Source organism: Delphinapterus leucas, chromosome 6, assembly GCF_059928025.1.
Source record: "Delphinapterus leucas isolate spDelLeu-1000000601 "Yukka" chromosome 6, BTC_Dleu_Yukka2, whole genome shotgun sequence".
Taxonomy (NCBI): domain Eukaryota; kingdom Metazoa; phylum Chordata; class Mammalia; order Artiodactyla; family Monodontidae; genus Delphinapterus; species Delphinapterus leucas.
The window spans coordinates 44,379,370-44,398,777 of NC_143134.1; the positions used below are offsets into that span (position 1 = coordinate 44,379,370).

Genomic DNA, 19,408 nt, shown 5'->3' on the forward strand with positions numbered 1-19,408 from the left:
GTCTTCGTTTCTGTGCGAGGGCTTTCTCTAGTTGCGGCGAGCGGGGGCCACTCTTCATCGCGGTGCGCGGGCCACTCACTATTCGCGGCCTCTCTTGTTGTGGAACACAGGCTCCAGACGCGCAGGCTCAGTAGTTGTGGCTCACGGGCCTAGTTGCTCCGCAGCATGTGGGATCTTCCCAGACCAGGGTTCGAACCCGTGTCCCCTGCCTTGGCAGGCAAGTTCTCAACCACTGTGCCACCAGGGAAGCCCAGTATATTTTCTTTAATTAATATTTATTGAGAACATATAATGTGCCAGTCGTAGTACTAAGTGCTTTACATACTACGTATTATCTCTTTTAGTCCTCAAAAGTAACCTATGAAATTACCATTTTATAGATAAGAAACTGAGGCCCTGAAAAGTTAAGTGATTTGTAAAAGTTCTCACAATGCAAAAGTTTAAACAACCGTATTGTCAGAGCTGGCATGTAAACCCAGACAGTCTAACTTCAGATTTCACTCTTAACTGCTACACTTGAGTTGTATATAATTTACAAAAGTCTATCTAATGATCTTCACAGACTGCCTCATTTTTACTCCTCAGAGCTCAGCTGCTTTATACCACAGTTTCTGAAAAACATGGTGACAGACTGTTACTGAAGCTGAGGAAACTGGACCATGGACCAAAAATTCCTTCATGTTTTCTCTAAAAGGCATTTAGTCAGGAAAAGTCACCTCAACATGTTAGATTTTCTGAGATGCACTCACAGGTACCTAGTACATCATGGCACAATGAAAAGCCAAGTATAAAACTCTATAATAGAACCTCAGAAGACAGTCTTTCTTGACTCCCCTGGGGATGAACCACAAGGTCACCCCTTGAGCTTCCTGTCAGTATCCACATTTCCTGACTAGGTATGGCCTTAAGGCCTCTCTGAGCTCTCATCATATTCCAGCAGAAGTAGCATCATTGATTACATGTGGCAGAGGGTACCTGGCTTCTATCCCTAGCCTGACCATATTCTGCCTGTGTGACCTTGGATAAGCCACTTAACTTCTCTGTGATTGTTCCTTTATCCATCAAGCATATTGCTTACACAATTCACAAATGTAGGCATTTAAAAGATCTCCCCTGTCTCTTCATGGGGTTTGTAAAAGACATATATATATCTCAAAAGAGCTCTGAGACCCCTAAAACCCTGGGAGGAAATGCACCAGAATCTTGTTAACTCTGGGGTTATGGAAGGTATATATTTTCTTCTTTATATTTTTCCTGTATTTTCTAAGTTTTCCCCAGTAAGCATGTCTTTCTTTTCTAATGAAAAAGAAGTTTGATAAAAAAGACTAATACAAATCTAAAATAATCCCTCATCATTGCATTGTAATCTATGAAAATATGAAATCAGAGTGATAGAGAAAGGCCAGGATGAGGAAGTGCATTTAAACTAGATAGTTCATGGGAATTCTCTGGCGATCCAGTGATTAGGACTTTGTGCTTTCACTGCAGTGGCCCCGAGTTCAATCCCTGGCTGGGGAACTAAGATCCGGCAAGCCTTGCAGCGAGGCATGGATGGATGGGTGGTTAGATAGATAGATAGATAGATAGATAGATAGATAGATAGATAGATAGATAGCCAGACAAACTAGATGGTTCAGTCATAGATTTGGCCTTAAGTGACCTAGCCAGCATCCAGGTTTAGTTATCAGTGCTTTTTGGGGGGGGGGCAGTTGCCCCACCCAGTATAAGGGATTACTGCTCTAATTCTTCTGATTTCTGATTAGCAGCAACATGCTATCCATGCAGTTGATAATCCAGTTTTGTAAATTAACAATTTCTGCTCTTTACAAAAGGATTCATCAGATAGTCCCTTTAAACTTTAAGCAAGCTATATACAAAATGAGTGCATTTAAAATTTGATCTAAAATACAATTCTGAATCTCACTGATAATCTTTAGAGACCTAACTATTGCTTAGGCCATGAAGGAATTTATTATTAGTTAATTTTTTAAAAAGTACCTACCCCTGTTTGTTAAGATATTTTATGGACTATTGTTGAGAGTTTGACTCTGTCAACTTTTGGACTCTTTAATCTGGAAACTGTAGCTATGTTCAATATGATAAAAATTAAACTTCTGAGAGATTGAGAAAAAAATTAAATAGGACTTTCTTAGTCTAATTCACTGCAAAATAGATGAATTTGTCCTAAGTGCCCCACAGTGTAGTAGAAGCTACGTGGGCTTTGGAATCAGACATACTAGATGTGGAATTTGGTTCTGCCACAAAACAGCTGTTTGTGAGCAAATCAACCTTTGAATTTATTCCTCAGCTGTAAATTGGGCATAATAATCATACTCACCTCACCTTAGGCTACTGTGAGGATTCTGTCAAATATTTTTAAAGTTCTTCACCTTTTTCATTCTCAATAATCAACACTCCCCCAAATCAGGGCAGGATATATATATATTTTTTTTACATCTTTATTGGAGTATAATTGCTTTACAATGGTGTGTTAGTTTCTGCTTTATAACAAAGTGAATCAGTTATACATATACATATGTTCCCATATCTCTTCCCTCTTGCGTCTCCCTTCCTCCCACCCTCCCTAGGATATTCTTATATGGCTGTGTTTTCAGTGGCTTGAGGCCATTCCTGAGGCTTCACCTCTTCTCCCCCATTCCTTTGTGGCCAGAGGGACCCGAGTTAGCCTTTACTCCCATTTGGAGGGGCAGTGGTCTCAAGGGAAATCATGGGCTCATGGCAATTGTGATAACTCATCACTTCCATGTTCCCACACATCAGTCCTGGTCTCCTTTATGACTGCATCGTGGTGGAACAGGTGGATGTGATCATTCATTCTGTGATGCACATTTCTGTCCTTTGCTTCGGTTACTACAACAGGTGGGTATGATGGGACCTTACTTTGGAGCCAAGTTATGCCCTGGGGATTTTAGTCAGGATAAATCCATCAAAGATATTAAAAAGAGTATATGAGATCAAGAAGTAAATTAGCTCTTGAGCTATTGAATGTTCTCCCCCAAGATTAGTATTCTACATTGTTTTCATTGCTCTTGGGTACTTATTCTGTATGATTTAGAGTTTAGGCAGCTTTCCTCATAGAGGGAAAAGACTGCAGTCTACTGACAAAGCTATATGTCTGGTCTCTACTGCTCTCAGCCAACTCTTAGGAGCCAGAGGGCTTTGTTTACTCCTTGCAGAAGTCACCCTGTGGATTTTATTTTCAGGTGATCTTGAAGGGTAGCAAGGAGCGCAGCACTGGGGCCACTGGAGTTAATGCAGACTCCTCCCGCTCTCATGCTATCATCCAAATTCAGATCAAAGATTCAGCCAAGAGGACATTTGGCAGGTGAGCTGGAAATACGCAGGGAATCGCATTGTGTGCCTTTCCATAATGTGACTTTGAAATATGTGTTGTCAACAACAGGACATCCTGCCACCGTGGAGTTCTTTATTTATATCTTACAGGGGTACACAGTAGAGTTATTAACTCTGAAATAAATCATTGTACTAAAGTGCCATCAGTTGATTAACCATGAAGTAATGACCTATTGTTGGTCAACCCTAAGTTATTAAAAGGGACATTGATTGCTTCTAACGTGAAAAACAGTATCAGCAGAGGAATAGTAGGAAATGCATCTGAGAGAGCTTACAGGCAAAAAAAAAAGAAAAAAGAAAGAAAATTAATCCATCCTTCCTGAAAGAAGCCATAAGACAACTGGGTACATTCATTGCCTTTCTGATGCTATCTTAGCAAACTCTGCCACAGTGATGGATGAACCTATCTCACCTCTGAGTAATGAGTCTTTTTTTTTTTTTTACGGGGAGGGGGTGTTTGCTGGAAAGCAGCCCACGGAAGTTTCTATTTAATTATCTAAGTGGTCACCTAAGTGATTTGCATTGTGGTCATTTAGCCTTATGGGAAATATGTTTAATTAATTTCAGTCATACTTTCTCACAAATGATTAAAACCAACAGAAGGGTCTAAGTGAACAGTGCCAGCAGTAACTGACAGATTAGAATCTTGCAATACTTTTGGAAAGCTGACAGTAATATCTTTTACTTTCCTGAGGATGGGTCAGTGCTGATTTCTTGCTGGGTTCACAAAATGCTGGCTGATGTAAAAATAAACCAAAGCCCCAAAGAAGTCATCCCTGCTGTGTCTTTTCTCTAGGATCTCTTTTATTGACTTGGCTGGCAGTGAAAGAGCAGCAGATGCCAGAGACTCAGATAGACAGACAAAGATGGAAGGTGCGGAAATAAACCAGAGTCTTCTGGCTGTAAGTTGTTCAAAACCTTTAATCTAAAAATCATTCTTGAGAGATTTTGCCCCTCTTTACATGCAGCCAAAGTAGGTGAGGGTGGGGTGGAATAAGGCAGTGGAATTCCAAGGTTGGAGACGGAGACGAAGGGTGCCCAATCAGATTCTTGGCAGTTCTCGACAACTCTTCTTTCTCTCCCTGCCTTCTCTTCCTCTGGTCAATCCCTGACAATTAGGAGCAGAGAAGTATTTCTGCAGTTGCTTGAATGGTTAACTTAGGTACACTTTATCCCTCTCATCAAGTCTTAAAATTATTTTTTCAAACATATAATAGTAGAATAAATAGTATAATGATCTCCCAAATACTTGTCTCCCAGCTTCAACATGTGAAAAATCTAACCAACCCTTTCCTTCTCCTGGTTGGATTATTTTAAAACAAATCCTGTCATCGTGTCATTTCTTCCACAAATATTTAATGATGTATTTCAGAGATAAGGACTCTCATTTTTTAATATAACATAATACCATTGCACACCTAAAGAAATAATTATTTAATGATACCTGTTATCCAGTAAGTGTTATAATTCTACCAGTTGTCCCATAAATGTCATTTCACAGTTGATTTATTCAAATCAAGATACAAACAAGATCCTCGGATTGCTTTTGGTTGATATTCCTCTTTCATGCCATATCAGTTCTTCCCCTCTCTCTCTCTTTTTTTAATATTAATGTATTTGTTGAAGAAAACTCAGTCACTTGACATATGAGATTTCCTACATTCTGGATTAGGCTATCTGCATTCCATGTTGATGTTTAACATGGTACTCTATCCTCTATTTTCTATAAAGTGGTTAAGATTTATATTTGTGCTGTCCAAAATGGGAGCCACTAAGCCACATGTGGCTATTGGGTACTTGAAATGTGGCTAGTCTGAATTGAGATGTGCTCTAAGTGTAAATTACACATTGAAGCATGTAAGATATCATTAATATTTTTTCATACTGATTACATGCTAAAATATTATCGGATGTGTCAGATTAACTAAAATATATAATTAAGATTAATATAATATACAATTAAGATTATATGTTTAATATATAATTTCATCTGGTTTTATTTCTTTTTATTTTTTTCTCTCTTTTTTTTTATTGGGGTATAGTTGTCTTACAATGTTGTGTTAGTTGCTACTGTAGAGCGAAATTAAGTAGAGTTCCCTGTGCTATACAGCAGGTTCTTATTAGTTCTCTATTTTATACATACTAGTTTTCTTTTTAATATGGTTATATTTCTTTTTAATATGGCTATTATAATAAAATTACATATATGGTTTGTATTTGTGGCTCACATATTTCGATTGGGAAAATGCTGATCTAGAGGCTTGATCAGATTTAAGTTCTGTTTTTTTGGCAAGAATAATTCATGAGTAGTTCTTAGACTTTCTATAGGAACACATCAGGAGGTACAGAATGTCTGATTATCTCTTTTTGTGATTTTGAAGTGTTATCACTCTAATTCCTCCATTACTATGTTTCCCATCAACCTTTTTCACCTTATGGTTTTAGCAGCTGTCAATGAGCATTATTACCTTTATCCATTGCTTCATTAGGGATTCCAAAATGATGATATTCTAATTCTAATATTCCTTCTGTATTTATTAACTGGAAAGAACTTTCCCCCAACTATCTGATCATCCTGAAATATAATTCATACAACGGAGGCAAGATAAATGCTTGATATTTTGCCTTCACTCACCAGTTTTCAGAATGAGTTGATGTCCTGGTAACCTAAACATGACCATGAGTTTGTTGTTGTTGTTTATTTTTTTGTTTGTTTTCATATTATTAAAAACATTGTCATCTTTTTTTCTTCTTCTTCTTAAATTACACATTTTTGGCCAGTGGGAGTCTTTTCAAATATGTTCCTACTAGTCTCTGGCTTTCTGGTATGACAAGATGTTGTAGGCTCATCTTGTACATTTCTTTCCCCAGACCTTGAATCAGCCATTTCTTCAACAAGCCTTGGTTTTTAGAGGGAAATGGTATTTAGAGACCATTTAGAGTGCTAGTGGTACTTACTACCACTGTTAGTCCTCGCTACTAGGCCTTTTTGGTGGACAGAGCTTGGAAATTTTTTTTTTTTGGCTGCATTGGGTCTTTGTTGCTGCGCGCGGCTTTCTCTAGTTGCCTCAAGCAGGGGCTACTCTTCGTTGCGCAGCTGGGCCTCTAGGCGCGTGGGCTTCAGTACTTGTGGCTCGTGGGCTCCAGTGTGCAGGCTCAGCAACCGTGGCGCACGGGGTCAGCCGCTCCCTGGCATGTGGGATCCTCCCGGACCAGGGCTCGAACCCGTGCCCCCTGCATTGGCAGGCAGATTCCTAACCACTGCGCCACCAGGGAAGCCCTAGATATTTTTTTTTAAAGGTAAAAGTATATCAGGGATTCATACTAATAAATTAATTCAAAATTAAGACTGCAGGATTTTTGCTTAACTTTTTAAAATTTGTATTTCTCTCCCTTTTCTCTTATGCTAAAATTCTTAGTTCCTAACAACATTAATATAATTTATTTGCTCCACTTCAATATATATGTATACCCAAATCATGTTAATATTACTCATAATATGATTACTGAATTCAGATTAAGATTTCTTTGCAGTTTCCTTTTTACCCTTAAATTGTATGCCACTAGGGATGTACAGTCATAATACTGTGTTGCAAAGTCACTTGAAATAATTCTTCTCTGTGTGTTTAAGCTTACCAATTTTGTATTGAGTTAAAGTTATAAAATAAGCCACATTCAGAAAACTCTAGTGTTCAACCCTGTCCTCTCAATCCTGTTACCTCCCTCCCCTTAGATAATGATTTTCTACCAATATATATGTTTGTATTCACCCCTTTCTCAGGAGGGAAAAAAATAAAAGGTAGCATACTGTAAACACTTTACTTTTTTCACTTAACAGTATCCTGGAGCTCACTCCATGGCTGTGTACAGAGACCCTCATTCCTTCTTATAGATGCATAGTCCTGTCTTGTGCCCCTCCACAGTATTTAAGTCCTTTTGATCAGAACTGAAATCTCCAGCTAGACACATTATTTCCAGGCCTCATGAGGGATAAATTGGGAGGCTGAGAGAGGTGAGAGAATCAGCATCTTTTTATTGTTGTTTAAAACTTTTGAATAATTTTAGATTTTAAAAAAGTTACAGAAATAAACATGTAGCATTCCTTCACCCAGCCTTCCTAATGTTAACATCTTACATAACTATAGTAATCTAAATCAGGAAATGAACATTGATATAATACTATTAACTATCTACAGACCTTGTTTGAATTTCATCAATAGTCCCACTAATGTTCTTTTTCGGGTCCAGGATTCTATGTTACATTTAGTTATCATGGGTCTGTAGTCTCCTCAGTTTTTGTCAATTTCGACCTTAACACCTTTGAAGAATGCTGGCCAGTTATTTTGCAGAATGTCTCTGAATTTGTGTTTGTGTAATGTTTTCTCATTATTAGATTGAGATAATGAATTTTTAGCAAGAATACCACAGAAGTTGTACACTTCTCAGTGTATTGTATCAGTCAATATGTCTTATTACTGGTGATGTTAAACTTGATCACTGAGTTAAGGTGGTTTGTGCTAGGTTACTCCACTGTAGTTATGATTATTCCCTTTGTAATAAGTATCTTATGGAGAGATACTTTGAAACTATGCAAATATCCTGTTTACATCACACTTTTGCTGCCTAATTTTAGTATCCATTGATGATTCTTACCTGCAACAATTATTACTGTGGTGTTTACCTGATGGGATTTTCTGTGTTCATCATTCTACATTAATTAGTTAGAATGCTACTGTAAGAAAGAGATGTTTTTTTCTCTTTATTTATTTGGTTATTTAGTTATAATAGTAAATGGATATTTCTTTTATTTGCTAAATTAGAATCCATTTCTATCATTATTTATTTTCTTGCTCAAATTATCCCAGATGGCCATTGGGAGTTCTTTCAAGTTGGTTTCTGTATCCTTTTGACATGCCCCCATCATTTTTTGAGCAGCTCCTTGTCTTTTGGCACTATAAGGTGTCACACACTCTTCCCTGCCCTAGCCCTGGAATCAACCATTTCTCCAAGGAGCCCCAGAACCAATATATTTGAGCATGCACTATATGCTAGTCAGTTTACTCTTCACAACAAAGCAGGTTCTCTTATTCCCACTTTATGGATCAGGATTCTGAAGCTCAGGTTAAGTGAATTGGCCAAGGGTCCACAGCCTCTAGCTAGAAATCTTTGATTCTCGTATTTAAATTTATGGTCCAGGAATTAACCAAGAAACCCAAGAAGTACCTGTGAAGTTGGAGAACCCTCTGGAGCTTGACTGTGTCTGTCTCACATGGGTGATAGCATGTAAAGGGGCCTGAGAACAAGCCTTATAGAATAGGATCAAAATCTTGTGCTTTGTGAGGTGCACAGAGGTGCCCCTTTTTCTTTCCTGGGTACTTCTCTTGGTTTTCCCTTAGAGTTTACTAAAGTCTACTTTCCATTCTGATTCAAGGCTAAAGGGACCCAAAGGCTCATAGAGATTGATAGCCACACTTGGATTTGAGTACATAAGGGGCAGGTGTAACTCAGGGACCAGGTTTGGGTACCTGCTTGTCCCTTGTAGAGAATCTTCCCAGTGCTAAAGTTTGGGGATATTGGACTGATTTGTAATAAAAGAGGAAATTCCCTTATACCTTCTTATAACCCGGCAGCTTCTTAGATAGAGAGGGGTTAGTTGTGGGCATCTGTAGCTGCTGCCAAGAACAGCCACAGCAGACTCTCAAAGCTAATTACCTGTTCTTGGTGAACTCCCAGAACTGGCACTGCCAAGGGATTCCTTTCATTCTTTTCCCTGCCTTTCTTCTCATTTACTGCCGCTTAGCGGAGATGCAGGACTCAGAAATAGAAGATCTCTCCTCCCTGATCCTGTCCCCTCAACCCCTGCTCTTTCTGATGGGCATGTTGCCCCTAGAGATCTACGTATGCAGGTTTCTGCTAGCACTAGTGATATCCAATGAGCACTTCTTTGAGGGGCTCTGCCCAGGAGCAAGTGACATGCCCTTGCCTTTGGGCCACAGTCCCCCCTTGTTTTTAAATGAGGAGGTAGACCTAGATGATTTCTCAGTTCCTTCCCAGCTCTGACTCTAGAATTCCTCCTGTCCCATCCAGACAACTTGAATCTGCACTTGAGTCCATACCTATAGGTGTGCATGTGTGAGCAGGGAGGCGGGGGAGTAGTATAGTATCTTTCTATTTAAGTGCATCTTGTAGTTGGGAAGAGTGTGAGAAGAGGAGAGAAAGGGAGCTGGCAAGCCAGAACTGCCACCATGTAAGCTGGACTCTGGGACCTGTGGGAATGTCCCTGGGTTTGTCTGTTCTACACTATCAGGGCTAATTCTAGGATCACAGCCTTTAAATTGCGGGGGCGGGGGGGCTTAACTAGGCACAGCTAGCACGGGATGATGTTTCCCAGTCTAGCTTGATTTTTCTTGTTGAACGAGAAACTAGCACGGCATTTTGACTTCCTTTTGGGAATTGCATGACTGTGATTTACTTAAGAAAAATATGATCCATTATTCTCACTTCGCATGTGATATTTGATGTGCTTATTATTCTACCACTTTGCAGCTGAAGGAATGTATCCGTGCATTGGATCAGGAACACACTCACACTCCTTTCAGGCAAAGCAAATTAACTCAGGTAAAGTTATATATGAGCTTTGAGTTCCGGTTCACTCATGTGTTCCTTCTTCTATTCATTTATTCCTTCAGCAGAGCATCCACTGCCAGCAAGGCGTGATGCTCCCTGGAGTGGGGGAGGGGGAGGGGGAAGGGAGGGGGCAGAGGGAGGAGGGGGAGGAGTCACATTCCTTCCAGGAGCCCTCAGTCTTGGAGAAGAAAGGGGCGTCCTCGGGCAGGGATACCTGCACTACGAAGCAGCCAGGCTCCCTGCGGGGCAACAGTGGTCACCATCCAACAGCTTTCTGCTTATTTCTAATGTAAAGAAACCTTGTTGATTTAGTGGAGTCTCTGAGCCTTTGAAGGGGATGGTAGTGCAGCTGTACTTGGTACTTTCTTAGTTGTAAGACTTAGACCAGTGTTTCAAGACAAAAAATAATAGCTGCAGTTAAAAAGAATGAGATAGATTTTTGACATGTCCTGACAGGAAAGATGACCAAGATCTATAGTTTAAAAATATTAAATGAGAAGAAAAAACTACACAGAAATTATGCATATGTTCGCTGATTATTTTGAGTGGTAGAACCATAGGTAATTTTTTTCTTCCATTTTTCTGTCACGAAAATGTGCTTCTTTATTAATGGGAAATGCCAATAAGTGTGCATCTGTAACGGCTGCAGAAGAGTGGCCCACGGAGGGGTCTGCCTAGGTACAAACAGCTGTGAAGACAGTTATGGGTGCCCCTGGTTCCCTTCTGCACCAAATCCTATGCACAGTAGGGACAGACTAGGTAGAAGGCAGTCTAGGTGAGGATCTTTGTATTCTGGGAGAGATTTTCACCCTGTGCAGCTAGATCAGCAGCCCCACAGGACCTGGGGCAGAACCTATAATAACATAGCTCCTTACTAGTCAGAATTGGGTTAGATTGTTTCTTCTCAAACATGATTTCAACCAGGGATCCAGGAAACCCTTCTTATAGGTGGTTAGTCCTGATTCTGACATTGGCTTTGTTATTTTTCAAAACATGTCCTCCATCCCCAGAAATTGTGTCCTATTTAATTAAAAAAATAATTCCACACATGGATCCACTTACAGAATAATATACTTTTTCACTCAAACATAAGTTTTAGATCTTTCCAGGTACCTAAGTACATATATACATAATTATCTTTTATGGTTGTATGCAGTTTACAATTATTTAGTTTGTTACCTGTTTATAGACTTGTAGATTTTCCAAATTTTACTATTATAATAAGGTAATGAATATCCTGGGTATACTTTTTTGGGGGGGGGATCAATTGAGCAATTATTATCTCTTTAGGATAAAGTCCTGGAAGTGTGATTGCCAAACCAAGAGTGTGAACATTTTTTACCAAATTTTTACCATATTGCCAAACTGCCCTCCCAAAGGCATGTACCAATTCATGCTACACGGTATACAGGCAGTGTAGCAGTGTACAAGAGCGCCCTTTCCCTAGACCCTCAGCAGAGCAGGGTAGTATGAGTCTTAATCTTATAGGTGCAAAAATTTTAGTTTTTTAAAATGGTTTGTTTGCATTTCTTTGATTAGTGGTGAAGTGAGTACCTTTTGTTTATTGACTGTGTTTCTCCTTTTGTGAATTACCTTTTCATAGAAGGGGGTGAGGGTGACTGTGGCCCAGTGTCCTGCACACAGTAAGTAGTCAGTAGGCCCTTGGTTAGTTGACTTCATTGACCTGCCTTCTGTTTCAAACAGGTTCTGAAGGACTCTTTCATTGGCAATGCCAAAACCTGCATGATCGCCAACATCTCGCCAAGCCATGTGGCCACCGAACACACTCTGAATACCTTGCGCTATGCTGACCGGTGAGTCCCCCTCAGGTGGCGGGTCGTGTGTGTATGTGTGTGTGATACACACACAAGGATCTGACCTTGAGCTCCACAAGCCTGTTCTTGGGACAGTAATTCTACTGCCAGGGGAATGTGCAATTGGTCATTTGGAGAATGTGACCTAGGAGGCCCTGCCATTTTACAAGTGTGAATGTGACAAGAGGAAGGTGACACGCTCCTTTGTTTAGAAGTAAACTCCATCAGTAGCTTTTTTTTTTTTTTTCCGGCCACGCCGCGTGGCATGTGGGATCTTAGTTCCCCAACCGGGGATCAAACCCGCATCCCCTGCATTGGAAGCGTGGAGTCTTAACCACTGGACTGCCAGGGAATTCCCCATCAGTGGCGTTTAAATGGCTAGCGGGAGATGAAATATTTCTCCAGAGTAGAAGGCTTAGTGAGGTTTTCTTCCTGCTAGCCTCAGCTCTAATTATTAGGGATAGAATACCTATTACTTGTCAAGGCAGAAGTACTCAGAGCTGTGTAGGTCCAGAAGAGACCAACCTTGTGTTATAGAAGGAGAAACTGAGGCCCAGAAAAGGGTGGAAACTTTAATAGGGCTCACTGGGAGTTGGTGGCAGAACTAGCACCTCTTAGGTGCTCTCAGTTAGCACTCAGGGCTCTAGTGACTTTGGTATCTGCCAGAGTCCCTCCCATCTCTTACCCTGGGGTCACGTGTCTCCTTCACGTATGAAAATGCTCTCATTACCATTCTTTCCTCTGGCTGCTTTGCTGCTGGTCCTGTCTTACAACACCTCCTCTTCAGTCTCCCAAGAATCCATCTCCAAAGTTAACAGACTATTTGAGAGGAACCTGTTGTTTTTTTTTTAAAATTACTGTTGAAGAATCTTTAGTATCCATAGCATTTAATGAAACTCATTGGGAAGGAAAGAGAAGCTACCATCTAAGTTCTGTGAGAACAGGAACCTTATCTTTTTCTCCACTGTATCTCTCCTGCCCAGACAGTACTTGGTACCTAGTAGATGTGTAATAAATATTTGTGAATGAAAGGAGGAGCTCCTTCTGGGCTTGGGGGCTTGAGTGAGGTTCTCTGTGTACCTTATCTCATTTAAATAGGAGAGATCATTTACAAAGTGGCTACCAGAGTGGACTCTGGAGTTAGACTATCTGGGCCAATACCCTGCCTCTGCCACTAGCTAGCTGAGTGGTCTTGGACAAATTTGCAACTTCTCTGGGCCCAAATTTCCTTAATGTGAACAGGGATAATGATAGCACCTATCTCATATAACAGTTATGTGGAATCACTGATGCGATATGTTTGAAGGGCTTAGCACCACACCTGGCAAATAGTGAACACTCATTATATGTTAACTTTAACAATAGTAATATTACAGGCATACTGTGGAGATATTGCAGGTTTGGTTCCAGACCACCACGATAGATCAAAGATCACAGTAAAGTGATTTTAAAATATATATATACATACCTTAATTTTAAAATAATGCTGTTGGAAAAATGGCACCAATAGACTTGTTGGAAAAATGGCACCAATAGACTGTTGGAAAAATGGCACCAATACTCTATGCAGGGTTGCTACCAACCTTCAATTTGTTAAAAAAAAAACGCACTATCCAAAAAGCAAAGCACAATAAAATGAAGTATGCCTATAATAGGCATAAGTTTCCTCGAGGAGGTTTTCTTGTTGCATGGTTTCCTAATGCCAGCACCCTAGCACTACTAGAAGACAGCGAAGACTGAGATCAGATAGAAGACATGGGATGATCCAAAATTGTTCCCCCAAAACCAGTATGGCTTCAGGTTCTTTCCCCCCATGTATCCATTACCCAGCTTCAACAATTATTAACCCTAAGTCAATCTTGTTTCATAACCCCATTCACTCCCCAAATCACAGACATATCAAGTACTTGAAGTAAGAACATCACTAAGGAGCAGAGAACAAGACTTTCCTCTCAGTGCCTCAGTAACGGAGGATGAAAGTAACCCTTTCTCAGAGGGGATGCATTGAGTACGATTGAGAAATTATTTGAAATAATTTTGGTTAAAAAATAGAATAAGTATAATAGAAATAATCTCTTCCATTTAAAGCAGTCTGACAAATTATTGAAAATAAATATGAAAGTCATTTGTTTTATGTGTTTAAATTAATTGTTGGTAACAATCCATACACACACAGGAAGAGGATGATTTTATTGCTTATTTAAAATTTTCCTCTGATTTAAAATTTTCATCTCTGCACATACTAGAAGAATGTTGCTAAATAGTCCAAAAATAAAGTTCCAGCTGGACCCCTAACAGGTGTATCAGAAGAGAACTCAGTAACAGGAGTGATTTTGGTAAAAGGTAGAGTACACTGGAAGCCTTTAGCATCAATGACCAAAAATTATCTGTAAGATTTCTTCTGGCACCCTCAGGTTTCTAGAATTATTTACTATGACTGCTAGGAGGAAATTTTGGTGTTTCTCTTTTAACAAAACTAATAGCTCAGATTTTTATAACAGGAAGTAATTTGGAACCATCTAGACTTGCTGTGGGACCTCTCAACCCATTCCGTGGATGTATGCCCTACTGCAATACCTCAGCAAAGGCCCAAGGACACAATTCACGTGTCTTTAGTCACATCCTATGTCTCTTTGCTTACTGTGTTATCTGCTTGCCTTGCCTCTCAGACCTAAAAGGAAGATTTAAGTCAAGTCTCAGTGTCAGGTTTACTATATTGGTCTTCAGTAATGGCCAGAGGGGTCATTTGGCTACTATTGAGTGGATTAAAATCAAAACAATGGAAAAGACATTTTCTGGGAGCTCCCAGGCAGAAGTACTGCTCCCACCTAGGGGATTTCAACGCAGAATCTATGAACAAACTACTGGAGAGTCACATTTTACTTGATGTCTCCTTGTAAATCCAAATTCTTACACTGTTTGTATTTTGTTTTAGATATCACAGAGTGAGAGACTCTGATCTTGGCAACTGAATCCTAGCAGAGACTTAATTCTGGATTTTTCCATGCTCTCTAAAATTCCCTTGTAAAATAGAGCATGGTTCTCTATTTCTCTATCTACGGTGCGATTTTGCCTCCTAGGGGACATTTGGCAATGTCTGGAGACAATTTTGATTGTTGTGACTGGGGAGAAATGCTGCTGGGATCTCGGGTAGAAGCCAAGGAGATTGCTAAACACTCCACAGGACAGCTCCCCACAACACAGAATTATCTGACCCCAAACACCACTAGTGCTAAGGTTGAGAAACCCTGTGAATAGACAGGTCATTTTTTCCTTAATGGAATTAGCACAAGCCTGCTTATTTCCAGAGGGCTTTTGCTTCTTGAAGTGCCCAGCAGGTTCGAGGGAACTCATTTTCTCAGAGAAGCCTGAAAGGAGGTGGTTGCAGGGAAAAGAAGACTCTGATTATGGAAGACTGGGTAAGGGGTAGACACTAGGCTCCTGAGCTGGCCGATCTTCAGGAAGCGTGGCATGGGCCCTGCATGGGCATAGTTCTGAGACTAGCTCCTCTGGCCTGGCCCTCACATGGGACTGTGGTATTTCCAGAACTCTCCTGATCATGGAATACTGGATGCACACTACTGTCCTGAGAGAAGACACTGGTCTTCTTTGTTCAGGTAAAGAGAGGTATTGCATGCTGAAATAGAATCTCCCCATTTCCTCCAATTCTCTCCCAGATAAAAAACTAATTCCCAGGGGCTTCCCTGGTGGCGCAGTGGTTGAGAGTCCGCCTGCCGATGCAGGGGACACGGGTTCGTGCCCCGGTCTGGGAAGATCCCACAGGCCGCGGAACGGCTTAGGCCCGTGAGCCATGGCCGCTGAGCCTGTGCATCCGGAGCCTGTGCTCTGCAACGGGAGAGGCCACAACAGTGAGGGGCCCGCGTACCACAAAAAAAAAAAAAAAAAAAGTAATTCCCAGTCCTTGTAATAGTTTTCTTTGGTTTTTGTTTTCCCTGAAAGCTATAGGAAAGAAGTTACAGAACATGCAAGAATGCACATTTAATATAAAATGGTCGTTTACAGGGTCAAAGAACTAAAGAAAGGCATTAAATGTTGCACTTCAGCTAGCAGTCGAAATCGAACATCTGGAAACTCTTCTCCAAAACGAATTCAGAGCTCTCCTGTGGCCCTGCCAGGGGACAAGTGTTCTCCCAAAAAAGTCAAGCTGGGGCTCCAACAGTCACTCACAGTGGCACCTGACTCCACGAGAACGAAGGCCCATCCTCTGGCCAGTCACCCAGCCAATATCCCTTTTGCTTGTGTACCTAAGGCTCCTGGTAAAAGGGGTGGCTCTAGAGGGAGTCCTCCCCAAGAGTGGGTCATTCAAACTAGCTCTATCAAAGGAACCATGCGGCCTGGACATTTAGCCAAAAAAAGGGCAGAAGAATCAGCTGCATCATGCTCTGAGAAAAATCCAATCGGCAACAGAACTGCCCTCGGGTGGGGAAGCAGGGCCCCCGGAGAAGAAGCAGTCCGTGGTAAGCTGCCCTCCCGGTGCAAGAAAGTGCAGACTGTGCAGCCAGTGCAAAAGCAGCTTGTGTCACGAGTTGAACTCTCCTTTGGCAACGTCCATCACTTAGTAGAGTACAGTCAGGGCAGCAAGGGGGGCACACCTACTAGGCCTGCCTCTGAAGCTTGGACAGACATCCCTCCACATCAGAAGGAGAGGGAAGAACATTTGCGCTTCTATCACCAGCAGTTCCAGCAGCCACCTCTCCTCCAACAGAAGTTAAAGCACCAACCACTGGAAAGGTTTTTATGCCAGTCCCGGCCTCCAGAGGGGCAGCTCCAGAATGACACCCCTCCTCCCTTCCACTCTTGTTGTGAGAGCCATGATGGAGCCCAAGCTGAGGACCTTGATGACAGCGATTTCAGTGAAGATTCTTTTTCACATGTTTCCTGTCAGAGGACCACAAAGCAGGGAAAGACCCTGGAGAATAGCGAAGGCTCGTTCTTCCTTCATCAGAGGGAGCAAGGTCCTGAGGAACAGGTAGCCGAAAGGCGGCAGAGTCTGTGTTTTAGCCCCAGGACAGAAGGTGACGAGAAGGGTCTAACTGGAAGCTGGATGTACTCCAGGGACCCCGCAAGCCACAGGATAGCACTTGATCACGGCCACAGCCCAAGTCAGGTGCCCTTGGACTGGAGCAGAGAGGAGGACTCCACCTCCTCAGGGCCTCCTCCTGGAGAAAACCTGGCAGAGAAGCCTTACTGCTCACAGGTAGACTTTGTATATAACCAGAAAAGGGGGGGCAGCCCAGCCTTTGACCTCAGACAGGATGCCTTCAAAAATGAGGTTCCTCGGCAGGCTGAGGGCAGCTCACCATCCCTGGAGGAAGATGGTTGCACTTTCTCACTATCCCACATCACAGTTCCTGGATCCCCAGACCAAAGAGACACAGTGAGCACACCTCTGAGAGAAGTCAGTGAAGATAGCCCAACTGTGGCAACCAGAACAATGAAAAACAGTAACCCTTTCCAAGGAGAAGACTCTAGAGGGGAACTAGGCACATGCTCTGAGCATGCTTCTGGACTGATGGCTCCCCTCACCGTGTCTCTCTTGGAGAGCCCAGATGATGAGGGCTCTCCGCCCTTGGAGCAGTCGGCCCAGGATGGAGCTGCACACAGTCTAGTGGCAGCAGACACAGGGGGGCCAGCTGTGGGCCACACAGTGTCATCTGGTGATCAAGAGGCAGACCTGCCAATGTCTTCAGCAACTGAGCACCTGTGGCTCTCATCATCTCCCCCTGACAGTAAGCCTGGGGGTGATCTTCCAGCTCTGTCCCTGTCACCCATCCATCAGCACCCACCTGACAAGCTGCCCAACAGGGAGGCTGACCTGGGGGAGCCCTGTCAAAGCAGAGAGACTGCACTCTTCTCCCAGGGGCACTATGATGGCGATGCTGAGACAGAGCTGGGCTGCTCCCAGGGTTTCCCAGAAAAACCCTGCCTCACCATACATACTGGGGGACCCCACTCTGGGCCTACACTCGCCCCCCAAACAGGAAGTAGTGATGTGGCTGACCAGCCCTGGGCCCAGGAGAGAAAGCACCTGGCAGGGCTTGGCTGGCAGGAGCTGGATTTGTCCACAGACCCCATCAAGCTGTCTTGCTACAATGAGGACATCGCGTGGCTCAAACGCAGGCCAATCCCAAGGTACTTAGCAAGGCTAGGCTCTCCCAAGACTGCCAGGACACTCCGTCAGCCCATCCTGGGGCACGCACAGTAAGTTGGACTTTCCTACCTAGACTTGAGCCCCTTTGGCACCCCTACTCCCACTACAGCTGAATGTTTTGTCTGTTCTGGGAATGGCTGTGGTTGGCTCAGAGAAAGGCTTTTTGTCCACCTTATCAAGGGAGCCTGCCTAGATGCATCTGACATGAACAGCAGGAATAAAATGTATTGGAGCAGGCCTGCCAGGTAGGGTAGGTGGGATGTGAGTGAAAGAAGCTTGGGAAAGCTGAGATGTGAGTGAAAGAAGGGAGGATCTGACCCTATAAGTAAGCCTAAGACCTATGGTGAGATCAGAATCCTCTTCTTCATTCTGTTGGGCCTGTGCTCCTGGAAGTGCTCCCCAGGGACACAGCAGCAGCAGCCTTGTGACCCCAGAGCCAAGGCTGGCTGGTCACCTTCCAAGATGGTGAAGGTAAAAAACAGGGGCTGGTGATTTGTGCTGCTTTCCCCGAAGGAGGCTGTGGATGGTACAGCAGAATGAGAGAGCCTTTGAGAATGTGAGAGAAAGGAGGGCAAGAGGTCTAGCAGCGTCAGAGGCCCAGGAGCAGGAAGGCAGGGCAGGCCTGTGGGAACAGATGCTTCCTATGTGAGGCTGCGACCCTCTGCTAGGGCTCCTGATACCTGGGCAGACCGTCTGCCAGCTGCTCGCTGGGGCTCAGGCCTGGGCCTTGGGCGAAGAGAAGGGCGTGTAGGGATGTGCACCTCTACAAGGTAGACAGTCTTGCTGTTTCCGTGGTCTCTATCCATCAGTGGAGTCTGACACAGTCAGGTCTAATGACCCTGTAGATGTTTCTAAATTTGGGGATCAGAGGATGGGGGGATGGTCAGTGGTAACCTAGAGGTTGGAGGTCACAAGCTAGGGAAGATAACATGCTGAGCCCAGAGGTTTTATTAGCTGGATTCTTCTGACAGAAGGCAGGTCCTCCAGCTTCTAGCTCAAACCCCCTTGCTTTGGTCCCTGAACTCCCCAAAGAAAGTAGAAATCACAGCAGGCTAGGTGGCTGGCTCTACCTTGTGCCAAGTGTGCCAGCTGCAGTGGCACAGCCTTGAGCTTTCTTGCAGGGAAGATGTGGGCAGCTCCTGTGGAGGAGAAGCAGCATCCAGCCCTGTGCCTCAGTGTATCTGGAGGCAGGGGGCTGCTCCAGAAGCCCATCTCTTCTCAGAATCTCATTTGTACCCCCCTAGCCCCTTGACAAGGCCTGAAAAGAATGGGTGAGGGGCAGGAGGTGCTGGGGAGCTGGTCCTGGTCACAGCCTCGGCCTCTTTGGGCAGAAGCAGCTCCTGGCCTGGAAATGAGGCTCACTTCCAGAAAGCTGCCCAGGAGAGACGGGAGGCCCGGAGGACCACAGCATCCCCTCTGG

The 19,408-nt window shown here is 43.1% G+C and overlaps 1 protein-coding gene across 3 annotated transcripts in view; it reads left to right on the forward strand.

The window, feature by feature from the left end:
- Window positions 1-19,408, forward strand: part of KIF24 (kinesin family member 24) — a 61,177-nt gene that overhangs the window by 39,121 nt on the left and 2,648 nt on the right. For all 3 annotated transcript variants that reach the window (XM_022551547.3, XM_089913087.1, XM_089913088.1), the window contains 5 exons: window positions 3,225-3,346; window positions 4,172-4,277; window positions 9,922-9,993; window positions 11,707-11,816; window positions 15,840-18,038. In XM_022551547.3, the coding sequence (XP_022407255.1) occupies window positions 3,225-3,346; window positions 4,172-4,277; window positions 9,922-9,993; window positions 11,707-11,816; window positions 15,840-18,038 (2,609 nt within the window). The remainder of the gene's footprint in view (window positions 1-3,224; window positions 3,347-4,171; window positions 4,278-9,921; window positions 9,994-11,706; window positions 11,817-15,839; window positions 18,039-19,408) is intronic.